The sequence below is a fragment of the Trichosurus vulpecula genome, chromosome 9 (assembly GCF_011100635.1).
Source record: "Trichosurus vulpecula isolate mTriVul1 chromosome 9, mTriVul1.pri, whole genome shotgun sequence".
Lineage (NCBI taxonomy): Eukaryota > Metazoa > Chordata > Mammalia > Diprotodontia > Phalangeridae > Trichosurus > Trichosurus vulpecula.
In genome coordinates, this window is record NC_050581.1 from 5958917 (window position 1) to 5981306 (window position 22390).

At 36.5% G+C, this 22390-nt stretch overlaps 1 protein-coding gene across 2 annotated transcripts in view; it reads right to left on the bottom strand.

Annotated features, from left to right (window-relative positions):
- Positions 1–2405: 2405 nt before the first annotated feature.
- The window catches only part of SLC44A1 (solute carrier family 44 member 1), a 218154-nt gene continuing 198169 nt past the window's right edge, over positions 2406–22390 (bottom strand). The window contains exons 13-16 of one of the 2 annotated variants that reach the window (XM_036738123.1): positions 17706–17843; positions 14343–14579; positions 9547–9627; positions 2406–4972 (exon numbers count right to left, since the gene is read on the bottom strand). In XM_036738123.1, coding sequence (XP_036594018.1) covers positions 4949–4972; positions 9547–9627; positions 14343–14579; positions 17706–17843 — 480 coding nt within the window. In that variant the 3' untranslated portion in view covers positions 2406–4948. Of the gene's footprint in view, positions 4973–9304; positions 9628–14342; positions 14580–17705; positions 17844–22390 lie in introns of those variants that run through there. The other variant, XM_036738122.1, reaches the window with a different exon arrangement.

Sequence of the window (22390 nt, forward strand, 5' to 3'; positions counted from 1 at the left end):
GCCCAGAAACCTACTAAATTTTTGACTTTTTAAAGTCATAAGAGTATACAACATGTTTTGTTCCCCATCCCCCAAGTTTGCTAGTTTTACAGTTTCTTTTGGCACACTCATAAAGATCCCGTTTGTAAAATGAACCCTACCATGCTGCTTTTTCAAAATGTGGGCTTGGTCCCATTAAACAAGAATTGGTTGATTCAAAAAGCAGTGACTGTATATGAACAGTAAGTACTTCTGAAAAGATTAACATGCATTCTTCAAATACACAAAAATACATTCATATGCATTCAATGCAAAAGGCGCTTTATGCTGTGAAAATATAACACACAAACCTCTGCCATACGCATTCAGTATTATGGATCCACAATATGCCAATAAACATTCACAGAACACATATGAACAACTCTAAGCGAGTCATAACAGTGCACTGTTGTTCCTCGGTGTGAACATAAAAAAAGAATCCACAAATTAACTGCAAGCAGGCATATTGACAAGATATTGGAAGCTAGGGTTTTTCTGCCTGACATGGCCTACTGGGAACAGACTGAGAAAGGACAAGGACCGCCGATTAGCAGTTGGAAAGCAGAGGCTTATTCAAGGGTAAATCTCGAGCCCTTTTGGAAGGAAGACTGTTTCAATCAGGAGCCTTGTTCTCTGAGATTGTTGGTTTTTGTCCCTAGAGAAAGGGCTCTAAAAATGAAGAATAAGGGGAGTGGGGGAACAACTGCATAAGGTTTTATATATATGTGTATATATATACATACATACATATATATATATATATATATATATATATATATATATATATATATATTCAGCATTTTGGCTATCACCCTGGTCAAAATGATCAAGAAGAATCTCCTGATGCACTTTTATTAAAAGCCCATCCTAGATGTCAAAGTGAGCCAACCTTTCCCCATAGTAATCTCCAACACAGAATAAAGTCAGTATAATTGGCAACCCTAGGTTTGGAACTGACCTCAGAAAAATATTTTCCAAGCAGGGATGCATCTTGGACTATTTTGATCACGAACTTAGTGGCTGGTTGTGGAACAAAGGCTTAAGTCTCAGAGGTGGTGACATGTCCTTGGGTACACATGGTTAGGACAGAGATGGTAGCTGCTTTGAGGAAGGGGGAGTGGTGTCATTCTGGAGATAAAATAGCTCAGGACAAAGGAAGGGGTTTAAATCCTCACCAACCCCACTGTCTAGGTGAGATCCTGAATCACTGCCCTGGGAAGGCAAGGATGCCCTTGGCAGATGCTGAGATCAGAGGGGCAGAGGAGAGCTTACACTCAGCTGCTTGATGCCCCTTTGCTGAAAAAAAAACATGATAGTGAGAGCTTTTCCGCAAATGAACCATTTATTTCTAGCATTTTTTTTTTTTGTAAAAAGAATTGAGGTGGGAGTAGTAGAGAGCTTTGACAAGTTTCATCCAGCTTAAACATTGGAAAAACTTTAAGGAGTAACTCCCATTTAGGTCTCTTAAGCTCAGGGGACTCTAAACTTGATGAAGCTGAGAGCAAGATCAAAACTTTAATTTTAGCCCCTTTAAAATGGACTAAATTGTTTAAAGAAACAACCTGCTTTGAACTCTATACACTCTGGCAAGGACGAGACAACCTAACTGCCTGCGCTACTCAATATGACACAGCCCTTTCCTTCCTTTGGTTTCTTCATTACTTCAGTAGCATCTTCTCTTCCTAAAAGCAGAACAACAGATTTGGAGACATTATAATCTCACACTAGAGTCCTGGTGATCACTCGACAGAAGTGGTGTCAACTCTCTAACACTGACAGAAATAATTTAGAACACTGGCCATGTTATGAGAATTTCCCTCCAAAAAGATTCATCACGGAGGCAGCTCTGAAGTTCCATTTTGCAGGCAGATAAAAATTGTGCTAAGCACATGACAGCTAAAGCTGCTCAGGAAACCGCATTTTAAAGCCAATTTTAATTTTCAACCTATCTTACTCTTCTCACTTGGTCAAGTGATGGAGGCCATAGGCGGACAGCAAGAAGGCAGCCTATGTCTAGTTGTGGGATGATTTGCAATGAATGAAAGACAGCAGTGTTATTTTATCCAAAGCATCAAATGAAAACATTTATATATTGCTAGGAAGAGTTGTCTGAGGCTTTGTTCTAATTAGGCAAAGAATGAAATTGGTATGGAAGCGGAAAAGAAACTAGCAATTTAATCATATATCTGTGTGTGACTGTGTGATATATACATATATATTTGAACCTATATATAAAAATATATATATATAAACATACATATATATTCTATATATGCACACAAATTTACACACTGCTTTATTAAGGGCGACTACCTTGGCATTAATTTCTGACTTCAACATTACATTTAACCATAGAAAAGCGTTGACCATAATCTCTAAACACAGTGTTAGTAAAACAAAATTTATTTGTAAAACAGGGCCTGTTATATAAAATGGCACACAGTCAAGTTATACAAAAATACAAAATTTCTTTCTGATTACAGTTCTAGTTGCAAATGATATTAAGAAAGCATTTCTGGTGGCTTCCAAACAGCAGAGGCTGCAAGCATATGGAACAGGGAGCAGCAAGAATCCATGATGTCAGGATGTCCAAGTGAGTAGAACCTAAGACTTCTAAGTCCCGGACTTCCATCAGGCTATGGAGGGTAGGGATGGAATGGGGGTGGTGGTGATACCTCCTGAAATGCTTGTAACTTGTAACCCCTTCAGTTTTGGTCCTCAATCTTCCACACTTTAACTCCAATGATTAATTCGGTTGCCAATGTTCTTGAATTGTCAAAAATCTGGGATTGCTATGGAGCTGATGTCCTTCTGCATTCAAATAGAACGTTAATTTTTCCCTTGCATCAATCTGAACTAGAATTTGGCTAGGTCCATGAGTATATTCTTGCCATTTCAAATTACTGAGTTATAGGATTTAAAAGAGGAAAGGACCTTAAGAGATAATCTACTTCAACACCCTCATTTTAAATCTGAGGTAACCGAGGTCCAGGGAAGCCAAATGACTTGCCCATAGTCACATAAATCATCTGTAGTTGAGCTGGGACTTGAACCCAGGTCTTCTGACTTTAAATCTAGTGCTCTTTCCAATATATCATATTGCATACAGAAAAGAATGATACTATTTAAATTGTGGAAGTTAACCTCTGGAGAATCACTGACTTCAAACAGTTATTCTCACAAAGTTAGCTTCCCCTGATCCTTTTAAGACATGAGCCCTAAATTGTATTTTTAAAAATTCAGATTCTCATTATTACTAAGATTCTGAAAAAATCAGAAAGTTGCGTTGAGCCTTACAAATAAAATCAAGGCATTTGGCTGGCTTACCTTGAGTAAAGAGCACAAACTGATTAAAAAAAATACAATTTACCTTCTGTAGCAATTTAAAGGTCCAATCCTTTGAAAGGAAGCACATTAGCAAACAGCTGCTTATGAAGTCCTGGTGACATTAACAGCACATACATTCATACACACCACTCTAATCCATTGTCTAAGCTTGATAGGAAGGCATGCTTTCTTTCAAAAGATTCTCTTTCTATGGAATGATAAAATGCTGAGGCGTTATTTTTCTTACAGAGCCTGTATTTAGTGCAATAAGTTTAAAAATTCTGCTCTGAAATATTTACTTTACATTAACAAAAATAGCTTTTTTAAAAAAATTGTAACAAAAAGGAGTTATCGCATAAAGAGATCATGAATTATTCTTAGCAAATACACTTTGTTTTAAAGCATTCACCATTACACAAGCAGAACAATGGAATATTAGCCATTCATATCTGGTAAGCTTCGAGAGTTGAAACAAAAACAAAGAAACATTCAACATTTGAAAAACAAAACATGAACCAGTTCTTTTGCAGTCACTGGATACTCCATGATTTTCATAGCGAGAAGCACCTGCCAGGCTGGGGTGACACGGTTTACACACTTGATCATAAGCAATGAAATAAAATGGCCATTTATCCTGAAGTCAATGGATAGTTCCTAGAACTGACTCAAGGTCACAAAAGCTTTAAGTAATTTTTGTGTGATACATATCGGTTCCTGTTTTCTTTCTACCAGCATGATTAAGTTGGCAAAATCAAAATACAGAAATTTAAATGCTCAACTTTCATAGTTGGTAGTTTGCTCAGCTGCTTGTTTATGGAACGTATGCTCTCACAGCCAGGGCACACAAGTATAGAGAAACCTACTGAAATCAAAAAGAAAAGGAAAAAGTGATACAAGAAGAAGTTTACATCAGAAAATATCTATTCCTTTTTGCTGTTCCCTTTGAGATAAGTTTTAAGGGCCATCTAAAAATACCTGAGGATCTGGTTACTTTTTAATGATAGCTAATAAATTTATGAATTAGAATGGAAATCCATTCTAGGCCCATTTGTATGTAAGATGCCATCCAATCTCATGACTTCCTTGTATAGAGAAGCTTTTCAAAGGCAAAGATTTAAATTAATGTCTAATTTATCTGGAAAATATATGTATGTCCAAATAGTCTGTCCCATTCACTTGGGTTTATGAATCAGTAAAACACACCCTGGATAGAATGCATACCTTGGGGAATTTGACCCAATTAACAAGTTTTAGTATTTTGGACAAAGGATTTGGTCTAAAATTTTTACTTAAAATAACTATACCTAAATTCTCCTCTAAGTTATTAAAAACCTTCATCAGATATGAATCTTAACATTTCCATTAATACAATTACTATTGAAAAAACTAAATGACTAAAATTGCCTGTAAAAGCCACCCGTATGAAAGGAGTACATGTTTGACAAAAATAATCTTAAAAAAAGTATTAAATCCCTGTTCCTTTTCTCTGATTTTGGCTGATTATGTATACATATCCATATATATACACACACATACACGAATACATATATATGTATACATATGGTTTTGGAATGTCAATGGGTTCCGTAATGGTCGGCTAGATTCAAGCTGAACTTGCTCCCGAAGCCTAGAAAACAAAGTCATACAAAGTACAGTCTTAGACAAATGTCATTAAAGGAACACCACAAGTGATGTCACAAATGCAAAAATAAAAAAAAGAATAAAAAGTGACAGAGCAAAATGGATGGAAAGGGTCTTCTTCCTGAACGTGCCCTGACATGCCCTATTCTTAACAACTACGTAGACCTGCCTTGGCAATGCCTGGCAGTTTCCCAGATACTCCCAACTCCTGGATTAATTTATCCCTGCACCACACTGGGAACTTGAGCTTAGAGATTCTGCCTCAGCGAAGCATTTTTTTTTAAATTAAATCTCCCCTAAATGTCTGTCGGAGCCCTGACCTAACAGGGACACTTGCCTCTCCCTTCTTCCCAACAACATTCTGCTTCTCTCCTCTCCAAACTCCATAGCAAACAGGAAGGTAACTCCACACCTGTTGGTTATGTCAGTTATTTCTCAGATGTGACTAATTTCACCAAAAACTTCTCCATGGGAATGCAGAGACTTCATAAGCTTTCAAAATATTTCAACACTAGCATAGTTCTTTCCATAATAACACAAGGAACAGGTTTAACATTTATTTCACTTAACTCCTTCCTAAAGGAAATTTTAGAGTCTTCTCACTTCAGAATACTGTTTTCTAGGTTAAAATAATTGCTTAAAATATGTTCTGTATATGGGGTGGTAGCAGTATTTCCAGAAAGGTGATAAAATAATAATAATGACAACCTCATACAGAATTATCTCCAAAGGGAGCACAGAATAAATTTAACTATAAAAATATGAATATATGATATTTCTAATATTTTTAAAATATTTCTAAGCCAAGCAGTCACATGTACTTTTCCTTTTTGACCATTTAAAGGCCATCTTTATAGACTCCAGAGTTCAGAAAACACTGAAAATGACCTATTCCTGCTCGCTGGTTACTAAAAAAAAAGTGGGACCTTTGGTATGTAAAAGATGAGCTTTTGGGCTTGGCAGAAAGAAAATAGGAAGGAGAAGACAGTGCTAAAATAACAAACTATTCACATATTTAAAAAAGGCATCTTATTTGTGCTTCAATTGAGATAAAGGTAGGAGGCAACTGTGTTAACAGAAAAAAAGTAATTTTACTGAGATAAACACTGACTTACACACTTGAATGTTTCACAGACTTCTCCACGCCTTCATAATTTTATTTAAAAGTTGGACCGGAGTGGATACTATCAGAAAGAGGCTACAAGGAGTCATAACACCTAAGTCTAAATTTAATACCACCTTAAGCAAGCTTTCTTTAATTGTGAGATTTCCATTCCTCATTTATGCTTAAGAAAAAAAAAGTAACTTCCAGAATTATATAGCCAACAGCGGCCATGCTAACTGTAATTCAGATCTAAAGATCTCCCTTTCTTAATTCCTCAAAGCATACTTCAAATTAAGATAAAGGTGTTAGTGAGAGAGGCAGCATGCAAATAAAGAAATCATTTGCAAGAAAAATGGTGTTAGTATTTAGAGTTTCCTTTCAAGTTTCAGATTTTGAACTTGGGAACATTTGATGCTTAATAAAGAGAACCAGCTAGCTGAAGCAGCCAGTTTACTTTTCTGTCTTCAGGAGATTTTTTTTTTTTCCAGAGAAAACATCTCTGTACCCGAGTCCACTTGAAACATACAAAGAAAGGGGAGGGGAAAATGAATGGCAGCTTGCCAAGAGAGTTGTGAATTGTTCTCCCTTCCCCAGTCTTGCCCAATGAAAAGCATCTGAATGTTTCTTATCTGACCTAGACATGACAATGGGAGCTTGGTTTAACAGAAGTTTTTAATAATAGCAGTAGCTGGTGTTTCAACGTAAGAAAAAATAACTATCAATTCGATTCAATACAACAAACATTTATTGCCTAATACATTTATGGTACTATGCTAGGTGCTGGCAGTACAGAGACAAAAGCCAAACAGATTCTATGTCCTCATAGAATTTATAAACACAAATACAGAAATACAAGAACGCTGGAAGAGGGAAAGGGTGGTGGTGATCTGTAGGGGCCAAAGTAGAGAGGCAACGAGGGGAGACTTCACAAGAGTTGTCAAATCTTGGAGGAAAATAAGAATTGGGCGAGTGGGAATGGAACGGGGTGCACATCCTAGCCAGAGAAGGCAGCCTGGGTAAGTGTAGAGGGGGGAGGAGACAGACCATCCTGGAGGGCTGGAAAGGCTGTTTGGAACCAGAATGTAGAGAGCCCTAATGGCAGGCCGAGGAGTTTGGTTTTTGTATTTGCAAAAGTCAGAGACAATGAAGGTTTCTGATCAGGGAAATGACAAGGCCAGGGCCATTTTTTAGGATTATTTTGGCAACTGTGGGGAGGATGGATTGAAGAGTGGGGCAGACTGGAAGCAGGGAGACCAATTAGAAGGCTATTACAAAAGGCCTGGTGGGACCTAAATTGTAGTGGTGGCTGCAGATAAGGGGTTAGAGGTGGGATATATTAGGAAGGTAAAATAGACAGGAACCAAATGGATAAAGGGAGAGGTGACAGAGGGTTGGGGAATCCTAAGGTGGAGAATTATATGAGGAAAACATTTTTAAAGTTGAGAATGTTCACAGCAAAGAATATATATGTCTGTGTGTGTGTGTGTGTGTGTGTGTGTGTGTGTGTGTGTATATACACACATATATGAGGGGTGTGGTGTAATATAGGGAAATAAGATCTTATTGGATAAAAAGCATCCAGGAGATACTTCAGTAAAGTCTAATAACATATCATTGTGGTTATCTCCCTCTGCCACGCCTTGGGAAGCATCCCAGTCATCAATGTATTTTCATCTTAAATACTACTGTAATAGGCCCTGGGGATTTAGGGAGGATGGAGGTAACCTAATTCACCCTCCCCAAACGGCTCACATCTAAATGTGTTGAAGACTTTCAGTTATTTTAGATTTTGAATGACTGAGGGACCCCACCTTTAAAACTCAGCTCCAAGAAACCTTCCCTCCATCCCCACCCGCCCCCTTCTACTCAGTACTGATCTTTGTCCTAATTCCCTACCTCACGTAATTCTTTCGCATTAATTATTTGTATTTGTTTTACTCTCTCTCTTTAGATTGTGAGCTCCCCTAGGAAGGGGCCTGCGCTTTATCCGTCATTTTATTTTGCCAGGATAGGACGCGGTACTTTGATTATTAACAAGTCCTTTATAAATGCTTGTTGAATCGAATTATTTTATAGGTTAAACCAAGTTTTCTTTCAAAAAATTAGGTGGGCATTTTTGTTAGACTTTCCAAATTATTCTTAATCTTGATGCTTAAGTTGGTATCAAAAAATATAAAAAACACATTTCTTTGGGCTAACAACCCATAAACCCAACACTTTATTAAAATGTAGGGGAAGAGGAGACGAAGGTTCTTAGATTTGGGGTCCTAATAGGAGATGTTAGATTTAAAGTACCTTCATATTCTAAATAGTTGAATAATCTGAAACTACCTATGCTATTTTAAGAACCATGAGTCCCCCAGGTGAGGCTCAGAATGTACCATTACAGAGGCCTTTCATTCTAATAGGCTTGACATTCTAAGTAACTCAAAACCTGTTGCACTGATTATTTAAGCACTAATATAAGGCATTTTTAAAAAACTATGGAATGGTTTGATTATATAAAGTCATTCCAGTTGGGGGTAGTTTATCCCTACTATGACTAAAAGGAACAACAGAAAAACCAACTTTTCTTCTTGTCTGAAAATGCATATACATATGGATTTTTTAACTACACTGCCAGAGTCATTGCTGCAAAGGAGTCTATGAAATATAAAGAAAGTACAGCTGAGGAAACAAAAAGTCAGCCGAAGAAAATACCGCAACATAAATAGTACAATATAAATGAATGGGGAAATGTGCGTTTTTAGCAGGATGAAAGGAACTGCCTCCATTAATGTCCTCTTCCACTACCTCATCATGACAAGGAGGTGACCCTAAGTTTTCACAAATTATACCAGCAGAATGCTAGGTCTAGAAAGTCCTTCCAAACTGGCTTCCAGAGGACCAGTCTAGGTAAGTTGGCTCTCAGGTCAGGGATTTTTTATTTTGGGGGGAGGGGCACAGTTCCTCATGAATATTGTTTACAAGAGCACACAGAGTGGCTGCGATCTGTATTTGTAAAGGCAATACTCATATCAATAAGAACACAAGATTGTCTGAAGTCAGAAAGGATTTGCTAAAATACATATAACTTTACCCTTGTTTTTGAAAACACATAACCAAAATTTCAGCCCCAGTACTTATGTTGTACTAAAAAAACTAAATATATTCAAAAGAGGCAACCCAACCAACCATGAGAATTAAAATATTGTGATAGTGGTTTGTTTTTTTTTTTTTAAATGCATGAAAAATTGCAGTTCCTTTCAGCTTACTTTGACAGAAGATGATCTCATTTGTGACAGAAACTCAGCTATCCAAGTGATGGGTAAGCACACAAAGAGAAAAAGCAGAACATCCTGAGTAATACAGACAACATAAGCATCTCCAGAAGACGTGCAGTCAGTGAAGACAGAGAGGGGGAGGAAGCAAAAGTGAAATTCTTGGAGGGTGGTCACCTCCTCATCTCCACCTACCATCGGTTTTAGCTCTCTGGAATCGGCAGCCCCTCCCTTACCAGCCTCTTTCATGGATTTTCTACTGTTCTCCACAAATTCCTGAAAAATAAGAGGCAACATATTTTATAATCTCATTTACTTTCAGTAAGTGGATTAAGTATAAAGAACATTTAAATCCCTAATTCCAATATGCCAGCTTTCCCAGTGCTGCAAAGGAAGGACATAAAAAGGTGCCAATAAATAATATCTAGTAACGTACAAAAAAGCTTCAAAATTCACCCAACTAGAGTGAAATATGATGCTGATCTGTGCTCAAATATGTTAAACTGAATATTTAATTATGGCTCAAGTATTACTGGATAATAAACAGAGAAATAAAACTATAGATGGATATCTCTAATGATATGATGCAAAAATTTTAAATAAAATATTAGCAAGGAGATTACACCAATATATCACAAAAATCATGTACTATATGACCAGGTGGGATTTATACCAGGAATTCAGGGCTGGTTCAATATTGGGAAAACTATCAGCATAACTGACCCATATCAATAACAAAAACAACAAAAATCACATGATTATCTCAATAGATGCAGAAGAAGCTTTTGGCAAAATACAACATTCATTCCTATTAAAGAAACACTAGAAGGCATAGGAATAAATGGAACTTTCCTTAAAGTGAGAAGCAGTATCTATCTAAAACCATCAGCAAACATTATCTGTAATGGGGATAAGATAGAAGCCTTTCCAATAAGATCAGAGTTGAAGCGAGGATACCCATTATCACCACTATTACTCAATACTGTACTAGAAATACTACAAGAGAAGAAAAAAAATTGAAGGAATTAGAATAGGCAATGAGGAAAAAAATTATCATTCTTTGTAAATGATATGATGGTACTCTTGGAGAATCCTAGAGAATCAACTAAAAAAGCTACTTGAAATAATTAACAACTTTAGCAAAATTGCAAGATATAAAATAAACCCAGATAAATCATGAGCATTTCTATATATTACCAACAAAATCCAGCAGTAAGAGATAAAAAGACAAATTCCATTTAAAATAACTGTAGGCAATATATTTGGGAGTCTACCTGCCAAGACAAACCCAGGAACTATAAGGACACAGCTATAAAATATCAAATCTAAACAACTGGAAAAATATTAACTGCTCATGGATAGGCTGAGCCAATATAATGAAAATGACAATTCTACCTAAATTAATTTACTTATTCAGTATCATACCAATCAAACTACCAACAAATTATTTTATAGAGCCAGAAAAATAATAACAAAATTCATCTGGAAGAACAAAAGGTCAAGAACATTAAGGGAATCAATGAAAAAACTGTGAAGGAAGATGGTTTAGTCATACCAGATCTCAAACTGTATTACAAAGTGGCAATCATGAAAACAATCTGGTATTGGCTATGAAATAGAGTGGTGTGTCAGTGAAACAGATTAGGTACACAACACGTACTAGTAAATGACCATAGTAATTTAGTGTTTGACAAACCCAAAGATCCAAGCTTTTGGGACAAGAACTCACTATTTGACAAAAACTGCTGGGAAAACTAGAAAACAGCTTGGCAGAAACTAGGTACAGACAAATATCTCATACTGTACAGCAACATAAGGTCAAAATAAGTACATGGTTTAGGCATAAAGGGTGATACCATAAAAAATTAGGGAAGCATGGAATGGCGTACCTGTCAGATTTATGGGTAAGGGAACAATTTATGACTAAACCAGAGATAAAGGATGTAACATGGATAATTTTGATTACATGAAATTAAAAAAGTTTTTGCACACACAAAACTCATGCGGCCAAGATTAGAAGGAAAGCTGAAAACTGAGGGGGTGAGGGGGAGGCCTCATTTCTCAAATAAATATAGAGAGAAATGGAGTCAAATTTATAAGACTACAAATCATTCCCCAATTGAGAAATAGTCAAAGTATATGAACAGGCAGTTTTCAGATGAAGAAATCAAAGTCAAATGAAAAAATGCTCTAAATCACTATGGATAAATCACTATTGATTAGAGAAATGCAAATTAAAATTACTCTGAGGTACCACTTCACACCTATCAGATTGGCTGATCTGACAGAAAAGGAAAATGACAGATGTTGGAGATGATATGGGAAAACTGGGACACTAATGCACTGCTGGTGGAGTTATGAACTGGTCTAATTATTCTGGAGAGCAATTTGGAACTATGCTTAGAGGGCTATAAAACTATGCATACCCTTTGTGTAATACCATTATTAGGTCTGTATCCCAAAGAGATTTTTAAAAAAAAAAAAGGAAAAGGATCTGTACGTACAAAAATTTTTACAGCAGCTCTTTTTATGGTGGCAAAGAACTGGAAATTGAGGGGATGCCAATCAACTGCGGAATGGTTGAACAAGCTGTGACATATGATTGTGATGGCATACTGCTGTGTTACAAGAAATGATGAGCAGGATGCTTCCAGAAAAATCAGGGAAGACTTGCATGAACTGATGTGAAGTGAAGTCAGGAGAACTCTGTATTCAGTAACGGCAACATTGTATGAGGATCAACTGTGAATGACTTGGCTATTCCCAGCAATACAATGATCCAAGACAATTCTCAAGGACTCATGATGAAAAAATGCTATCCACCTCTACAGAAAGAACTGACAGAGTCTAAATGCCAATCAAAGCATACTTTTTTGGGGGTTTACGTTTTCTTTCACAACATAACCAATATGAAAACACATTTTGCATGACTGCACATGTATAATGTATATTAAATTGCTTGCCTTCTCAATGAGGGGGGAAGGGAGAGGCAGATAGAAAGAATTTGGAACTCAAAATTTTAAAAAAGAATGTTAAAAATGTTTATATATAATTGGAAAAAATAAAATATTAAAAAAAGGATCACTGGATAATAGATAAAGAACTTAAAGTGACCCCAAATGTCATCTAGTCCAACTGCTTTGTTTTACAGATGAGGAATGGAGGCCCAGAGAGGTTACCTGAATTGCCAAGGGTCACAAAGGTAACAAGAGGCAGAGCCAAGGCTTGGATTCCCAAGTCAAATACTCTCTTCCCCAGACTGCCTCCCTAAGAAAATAATGTCTCCCCTAGGATTAAATACCTAATTTATGTCAAAAAAAAGACTATTACTTTTCTTCTTTAATTTTTTCTCATATAAAATGTTACATAAAGAATAGCAAAAGAAGTTTTATTGAATGAACTTTCTCCCAAAAAACAATCTTATAGGGCAGGGCTGTCCAAAATGCGGCCCGCCTGCAAGCATAAAAATTTACATAAACACTTTAGTAAACTAAGCCAAGCTACTGCAGAGCTCTCACTAAAATGGCAAATCAAAATATATTGTCTATTGTTTCAATAAAAACCTAAGGTTGGACAGCCCTGTTACAGGGTATAGGAAAAGGAAGGATGGAGTAAACACTTGATAACAGCTTTACTAATCAGGTCAAAAATAAGTGATAACAAATAACTATCTCATTTTCTCCTTAATGTCACAAAGGAAATACGATACAGGGAAACACTTGTAATCCAAAGCTTAAGGAATGTAAGCTATGAAACACTATTGTATCATTAAATACTCTAGTTGGTTCTACAGAATTCGTATTGGAGGAGGAAAAGGGTTTGATTAGATTTTTGTTAACTGGAAAAAATAATCTTTTGCTTTTTAAAAGGGCTTAATTATAAATGGGATAAAACTACCGAGTCTTAATCTGACAAATGTCACTACCATGATAATCTGTGTTTATCTAAAAGGTTTCCGAACCTCAGTTAATGGTTCACTTGCTTCAAGTGCCTAAATTTCAATTTAACCAAAGAACTCAGGCAGTATCGCTTTTAACATAACCTCATGTACCTATTAAGAGATTTGCTTTGATGCTTCCAGATTTATCATTTAATGCTCATCTTTCACTCTTCTACAGAACATATTATGTGAGAACCATGTCACAGTTCAAGAGCAAAGCTCTATGTAAGAATTCTTACTGATGTTCTGTTATTGCAGGGATTAAGAAAATCTACTAAGACCATCAGGTGACTAACAGCTTAAATATAACTTATTATGCGTTGTTTTTCAGGTTCTGGTTTATGGAAGAAAGTAATAATCTATTCGTAGCAAGTCATGAAACAGATCCACTTGTCCTTAAGTTCTGGTATATTTAGTACCATTGCCTTCTTTTAAGGACAGCAGCAATACGTGAAGGAAAAAAATGATGGAGAATAGAATCTGGAAAACTTGCCTTTTTTTGGTCGAAAACCCATTTCAGGCAAAGTCAGTGAAGAACAATGATAGTGTCTCTCCTCTTTCTGGTCACAAGAGAAATCTGAATGTATAATTTGGCTACCTCCACTCCAGCTGGACAGACTGTACTAATTAAGGCATGATCTCAACATAAGCTGAAGAGGGGCAGTGGAGTTTCATCTGGACCGACCAAGTGGCCATTCTCCTAGCCCCAGTTCCCTTCCCCAATTTCTATAAGATCTACCTTATCCACACAATGTTACACAAGTGAAATCCAAACACTATTCAGTTAAAACAACTGTGTTTCCGGGCTGCCACTCCTGAATATAGGCAGTATCTTTAAAATGAGATCGCTTTGAAAGGACAAAATATATAGGTCCACGTTGAATCTAGGCAGCACTGAGGTTTGTTTTTACAATCCAGGTTTAGGTAAAAACTATAGTCTATATTTATACCAAGACAGTATTTTATTTGGAATGGTAAGGAAGGGATATGTAATTAGAAATCAGCAAAATATTTTATCTTCAAAGAAGTATAAAGCATTCAACATATTTACCATCAGCACTTTATCCATGTAGAATTCTCTGCCAGGACTTCCATCATTGTACTTGGTATCGATGGCAAAGCATAAGAATAATACGTCCACGACCATTTCATAAATGGACAGGAAGCAGTGAGCGACCAGGAAAGCAAAAAGGCAAACAATGACCAATGGCAGCACCCACACTGTGTAATCCTGCTGGTAGTTTAGCAGCATAATCCCCGCTAACGCTGTGCAGCAGACTATCAGGATCTAAAGTCAAGAGAACAAAGACTGTGTTTAATATTGTATGGCGAGAGGCTTCGATTTGTCTTTCTTTGTGCTCATGCTCATCAGAATGCCATTTCACCTCAAATCATACTTTACTTCTTCCCTGATAGACACTGTGCAATTCTACTAGCAAGAAGACACAAACACAAGTAAACAAACATAGCTTCATAATACAAAATGTTGATTTGAGAGCTGGAAAAAAGAAATCTTAATTTAAACTAATTTTATTAACCCTAAAAGTAGCTAAATATAATAAAATGTCACCAATCAAATCAAATGTTAATTTGTAATAATTTAGTCTCCGTCAGACTGTCAATACGCCTGTGTTACGTACGAAAAAGGTTTGCTACGTAAATTCATAGTAAAATTTTAGACTTTTAATAGGCAAAAAGAAGTGTGTGGGCACAATATTTAATCTACAAATGAGTCATATATTTGTTAAAGCAGTCTTGGCAGACTTACTAAGTAATGTTTAGCCCTTAAATGAGATTGCCTAAAAACTTTTTAAAAAATTACATTAGTCTAAAATTATTCTGTAATTATGACTTTTCATTAACTCATTAACTGCCAATTCAAAAACCTACCGTGGCACGCACTGCCTATAGGAAAAACTTCAAATTTCTTAGATCAATATTTAAACTCCCAAATCTCGGTCCCCTCAAACTGGTCACAATCTACTTTCAAACCTTATCTCTTATAACATAAACCTTCTGCTTTAGCTTAACTGGTCTAGTACTTTTCCCCTGAAACACTCTGCATATTCTTTCCTTTTTACTTTTGTTCACTACACTGTTCTTGCTTGAAACACATTCCCCACTCCTTTTTTCCTCCCCCCAATCTATCCATTGTTCAAAGCCCAAATCAAGTCCTACCTCTACCATGAAGCCTTCCTGACCACTCTAGCCCACAACCATCTCTTCTAAAGTACTAAACAGCACTTGTATGTATTCCAGTTTAGCACTGAAATACCATCTTAAAGTTAATTATTTAACTTTTCACGTGTACATCTTAATTCCACAGGTGATGATCTGCTTTTTGAGGGTGGAGATTGCTGCGTATTACCATGCCTAGACTAGTAATGCGCGCAAACTAGGAGCTGAATCACGATCAGTAGAGAGTAATGATGGCTTTCATTGAGAGGCACATACACGTCCACCCAATCCTCTCTAGTTCCTGCTCCACAAACGGCAAGTTCTGGGCCAGAAACAAACTCACAAAGATGCTGCTGGTCCCAAACAGCAGCTGGATGCACCGCCTTCGCTTTGTGTGTGTGTCTAAGGAGCTAACTGAGCTAAACGATGCGAAAGGAGGCTGCCATTTCTTTGTCTTTGCACAGAACAGCTCACATTTATGATGCTCTGGAAGGCTCACTTTATCCCGACAACCACCCCAGGAGGCGGGGGCTATCATTACCCCATTTTACAGATGAGGAAATTGAGGCAGAAATGGTTCATGTCTTGCCTAGGAGCACATAGTTTCTAAGTATTTGAGGTCACACTGGAATTCAAGTCTTCATGACTTCCGGTCTATCTACCACACCACCCAGCTGCCACTTCTGAAGTGTGAGGCATGTAACAATAGAAGAGCACATTTTTCTAAAAAGCAAAGTCAATTTTTATTATAATATTCTGAGATATAAATAGGATAAAAGCATAGTTTACCTGTTAGAGCTGACCTAGATATCTCTCTAACGGCTCTTCCAGCTCTAAAATTCTATGCATTTAACTAATAGCTGTTTTGTATCCAACACTGTTCTTTTTAAGCTTGTCACCATTATGTTTATTTCCAATGATTTGAGAAACATCTTTTCAGGGAAAACGTTTTATGACATATATCAGACAGATCCTGGGAACTCCAAAGTGCCCTTTAGTTCACCCCTTCCTCCTTATGCCATTATCTAATTATACACTCACCTCATAGTCTATTGATTTATTTATTTGCTGAAGCTTAAAAAAATGGACTATAGGCTCAACACATTATCTGATGATTTAATATAAACTGACAATAAAAGGGGAAGGCAACTGGCAAACTATAAGCCTGCATACAAAATCTTGGCACACAGGTCACTCTTAACGCCATCTAAACTAGTTCTTTAGGATAATGAATTCCTTAATATGCAAACATACGCCAGGACCTAATTGGGTTAGCAGAAAGAAGGATTAGCTGCAGCTTTTCAAAAATGACATTTTATGTATATAATTTTTATTCTAACTCTCTAGGTAACAATTTCTTAAGTATCATCCTACTTCCAATCATATACAACCAACATGCATTATACTTCAGTTCTCTACACCAAATGATTGTTCTTACCCAAAATGTGTTTTAAAAGCATAGTGGAATAAAATGGATTCTAATATCCTTGAGAACTTCAAAAAGTATGTGATATCACTTATGTCTGTCCTCTCATCCTTGATGCAGTCCACTCCTCACTCCATGCTTAGTTTCAGGGACATAGAATAGAACAGAGGGTAGAGCAGCAGATGTGGATCCAGAAAGACTGGACTTCAAGGCCTGTCCCCACATTTACGAGCTGTAATTAACTTAATTTCTGCAAGCCTCAATGTCCTCACTTGTAAATATGGGGATAACGATGCCTGTAGGATCTATTTTGCAAGGCTAGTATGAGGATCAAAAGTAAATAGCTGTAAAAACCTTAAATATATATATATATAAAAATAATACATTTATGTATTAATATATATTATATATTTATATTATTATATTACTGTTGTATTATAATAATATTATATATATTATATATATATTTGAAATATATAAATGTATAAATGTCAGTTATTTCATGTGCTGTTACGGTCAATTGTTTTTATCATCTCATGATCAATCTTCTCATGATGACAATTCAACTAAAGGCTGAATCATGTTCCCCAAATATAAAGTGAAACAAAGGTATAAAACAAAACTATGGCAGGTTTTGGTCCTGTCTTCCAACAGCGACATCATAGAAGCCTACTCTGTGTGCATCCAGATAACTTTGAAATATGAGAGACAACATGCAGAAGTCATTCCTAGAAAAATTTCTTTAATATACAATTCAGGCACGCACATGTTTAAAAGATGTAAGCTCTTTATAATATACACTGGTCCTACCTTGCCGAGGAATAACATAAAATCTCCTACTGTGTTGATGGTAGCCACTCTCAAAGCATTCTCCACTAGAATTACAAAGGCATCCTTTGCTGAGGTGCAGAAGTTGGTACTGTTGATAGCTGTGGCTGTGTATGCATTCTGAACAAAAGCAAAAACAGTATTTTCGTCAACATTTTCTCTCTTCATGTTTAGGAAAATTATGCTTTTAAAATTGATCCACAATTACATAATACAAAAAGTTGAAATAAAAATAAACAAAAGGAAATAGGTGATTTTAAAAGATATATAGCAATGTCTCACATATCCGACATTATTAGGAAGTCTTGTTACGGGTATTTTCTCATGAGCTGACGCTTAACCCATAAGAATTGAAAAATTTAAATATTTTAACTGTTTTTGCTGGCAAACTTGTATTTCAAAAAATAATTCTTTTAGAAGAATCCCAAGATGATATTTCAGAAGACATTTTTTTTTCTGCCATATTAAGGAGAACATCAGAAAAAAGGACAGTCTAGCCACAAGGACTGCTATAGTGGCTATAAAGTTTACTAAAATAAATGGAGGAAGATTTGAAGCAAGAAATAATGAAGTTAGAGCTCTTAAGAAAAACTCAGAGAATAAACAGCGTAATAGAAAAGCTGAAAAAATGTTAACCAAATAGAGTATTCCATGAAAAGCAGAACGAAGCAAACAAAACTCAAAAACTCAATGACATAAGAAATATTATTAACAGTCAAAATACTAAAAATATAGAAAATGTGGGATATCAACTATCAGAAACAACTGACTTGGAAAATAGGAAGAGAGAAAGAATCTAAGACTCACTGATTCCCTAAAACCTTGTTACTAACAAATATTCAATTACAATAAATCATTTTTTCAAAAAAGCTACCAGAGCCATTAGAACCAGAAGACAAATGAAAATAGAATCCACGTGCTGTAAGCTGGGCTTATTATCAGCAACAATGTATCCTGAAAAGCTGAGAGTAATCTTACAGGGGAAAAACTAGACTTTTAATGGAATAGTGTACTTTTAAGCCTTTCTAATGAAAAGACCGTAGGAAGGAAACAAGTACTTATTATGGACTTACTATGTGTAAGTTACTTTATTAAGCACTTTAGAAATTTTATCTCATTTAATCCTCATGCTATGATTATCTCCATTTATAACTGAGGAAACAGAGGCAAAGGATAAGTGACTCGACCAGGGTCACAAAACTAATAAGTGTCTGAGGGTGGGTTTGAACTTAAGTTTTCCTGACTCTAAGCCGTGGTTAACTAAGTGGCTGAGTAAGAACTATTAAATACAAAGACAAGAATTAAGAGAAAGATAAATTTATTTGAGCAATTGGAAGGGGCTGTATGATAATGTAGTGCTAACGTTTTAATAGCATAAGAAACAAGTGTTCCTTCAGGAACTTAATGTCTTCAAGGGTTACTGAGAGAGTTACATAAGAAAAGCAGAGGGCCTGGGATAGACTGGTTCTATTCTGAGAATTTTAAGAGTAGAAAAAGAAGGGAGAGTAAGAAGAATGCACTGATGAATACAGGAGGAAGAAGGGAGTAAAAGTTGCTATTTCTTATAATTGAGGTGGGTGAGAATAAGAGTACATGAACATTATCTGAACTGGACCCTCAGGGAAGGTTGAACACACACACACACACACACACACACACACACACACGCATGTGCATGCAGAAATTTGTCAAACTTAATAGAGAAGCAAGTATGAAAAACCACAAAGAAAACAAATTTCATAATCGTGAAGGGTGATTAAGTGAAAAAAAAAAAAGAACTAGAAACTAAGGTATATCTATCAACTGGGAAATGGCTAACTAAATTGTGTTGTATGAATGTTGTTCTGTAAGAAGTGACCAAACAATTTCTGAGACTCCTGGGCCGTATGAACTGATGTAGAGTGAAGGAAGCAGAACTGGGAGAACAATATATGCAAGAAAAATGACACTGTAAATCAGACAACTTTGAAAGACTTCAGAATCCTGATCAATGCTATGACCAGCCATATCCCTGGAGAACATAGGATGAAGCATGCTACCTAGTTCCTGAGAGGGAAGTAATGGGCTCACAGTGAAGACACAGACATTTTTTGACAGAGCTTTCACAAATGGCCTCAATTCTTTTTTTTTTCAGTGAAACAAGATAAGGTTCTCAGCTGAGAAGGTGTGGGAGATTTGAGGAGGATTGGAAAAGCCACCAGGGTGGTCAACAGTGCCAGATGCAGCAGAGAGGTCAAGAGGGTTGAGAAAAAGATAATGAGATATTATTTTCTACACTAGCTGTATTTGCTAATATTTAGTTTATGGAAATTAATTATGATGTACCAGGACTTCTCTTCTGCCCTCCTAATCTCGATAACTCTCTCTTTAAAACTTATATATCATTGATCAAAAGAACTGTTTGATCTTTGGCTTTACTTGGTTCCTAGGAGTGAAAACAAAGTAAATTATAGATGTAAGACCTGCTGGAACAAAAATAAACTTTTAGTTAACTACAGTTTTTGGTTACCCAAAACTTACAATAATCTAACATGTAAGATAAAGCATACAGTCCTAAATAATAGAGAGTAGTTGCAAATTTAGATCGAAAGATCTTTCTTTGAATTTTTTGCTGACATGGTCCAACAGATTAGGTAGTAAAATTCTTTGATGAGAATAAATGTGTCCTCTTACTCATTTTTATTCCCCAGGTAGCCTGTGGCCCAGCAGAAGGCGGCCCTCAAAACACTGAATTTATTTGTATTGAAAAAGTACAAACTAAAAAACTTATGATGTATCTTAACTTATACTGTTCTCTTCACTTCTGGGAGGTGATGCTATTTCTTAGAATAGAAGAGGTGGTTGGTGGAAAAGACTTCTGAGTCCAGGTCAAGAAGCTGAAAAGTTTCATTGGTTCTTTGGAGATAGCCACATCTTGTTCTTTGAGGGAATCAATGGTTCCATTTTGTCATTCTGTCCTCAATACAACCAAAGTACTTGGCACACAGTAGGCATGTGATAAATGTTTACTGAGTGATCAATGGGTTCCTGTTTCTTTGAAATGGTATTAATTTAAACATTATCAGTGATGACCAGAGACCTAGGCAGGGATGAGCCTTAGAATTTCCCAGATGAGAAAATTCTACCAATTAGTGTCAGCACCTTTTCTGCAACTTAAAAGTTCTAGACAGGTGCCTAGAACATTGAGAGAGTATGTCCAGGGTGACATAGCCAGTATGTGTCAGAGGCAGGATTTTGAAGCCAGATGCTTCCTGGCTCTGAGGCCAAGTCTCTAGCCACTGCACTTGTGGCGTAAAACTCAAAGGGTCCCGGTGGACTGCATATTAGAAAACTACATATTATCTATGTTCTACTGTATTTTATTTATTCTGTTAAATATTTCCCAATTACATTTTAATTTAGTTGGCTGCTCTTGGGAGAGTTAGGCCCATGTTTTTGAAACCTCTGCACCCCTGCTGCCTCTAGCCACATTCACATGCAAGTGCAAAAGCTACATCTGAAGAGCAAATACCAATGATTTTTGGAGACTAGTACCACTGCTCCCTTCACTTAGTAAGAATAATTAGGAGTTTCCTTTATAAATGAAGGAGTTTATAATTTTTGCATCTTAAACTTTCTCCAATAAGGAGCCCAAATGTATGAAAAAAGAAAGGTGTTTTTAGAGAGTGTGAGTAATAAGAGGCAAAGTAAATAGACTGAGGAGAGAAAAGGTTTATTTATCTGAGCATCTGCTTTGGATAGATTCACACAATGGTGGCTTAGACCTGCTGAGTAATTTGACAAGTACTAAAGTATCAAGAGAAGTTTCCCTCTAGAGAAAAGAAATAAGCATTTATATGGAGCCTTCTATGTGACAGGAACTGTGGTAAGCACTTTTAATGAATCTCTCATTTGATCCTCAGAACAACATTGTGAGGCAGGCACTGTTACTCCCCCTTCACAATTGAGGAAACAGAGGCAAACAAAAATTAAGTGACTTGCTCAGGGTCACACAGCTAGGATGTAGCTGATGCCACATTTGATGTCAGGATGTCCTGACTTGAGGCCCAGCGCTCTACTACTGCACCACCAGCCACCTCTCTCGACAATTCTCCTATCCTCCCACTTCATATTTCTCACAACTGTCTTGAGGTCAGTAAGTCTAGCCTTCCAGGAAGGTCTGTGATTATCACCATTACTTATAAACATTTCAGACAGACAAGCTTCTATATTCTGCTCTAAAAGACTCTAGGAAGAAGACTGTGGGACCTCCAAAGTCCTGTCAATATGCACTCACTCAAGTTAAGTCCCTTCTTGTTTCAGTTTGAACCCTTTCCCTTTTGTTTTCAGTAAGTCTGAGAGATGAAGCTCTTCTTCTGCCTTCATTTTTATTCTTTTTATAGTCTATAAAATTATTGCATCAGGCCATCTTTTGGGTTATATAATCCTATTTCATCTAGTCTTCTTTCACACGTACAACCTCTCAACTAAAACTTTTCTTTGTGCCCTCTTGATGTTCCAGGTGTGAGAGAGGCATCATGGAGTGCTTGAAAGAACAGGGGACTGAGAATCAGAGGACTAGGAATCTATGTCCCAGTGCTGCTACTTATCACCTACATGTTCTCGGAAAAGTAATTTCACTCCTCAGGCTCTTACTCTCCTCCTCTCTAACAGGAGGGGGTTGGACT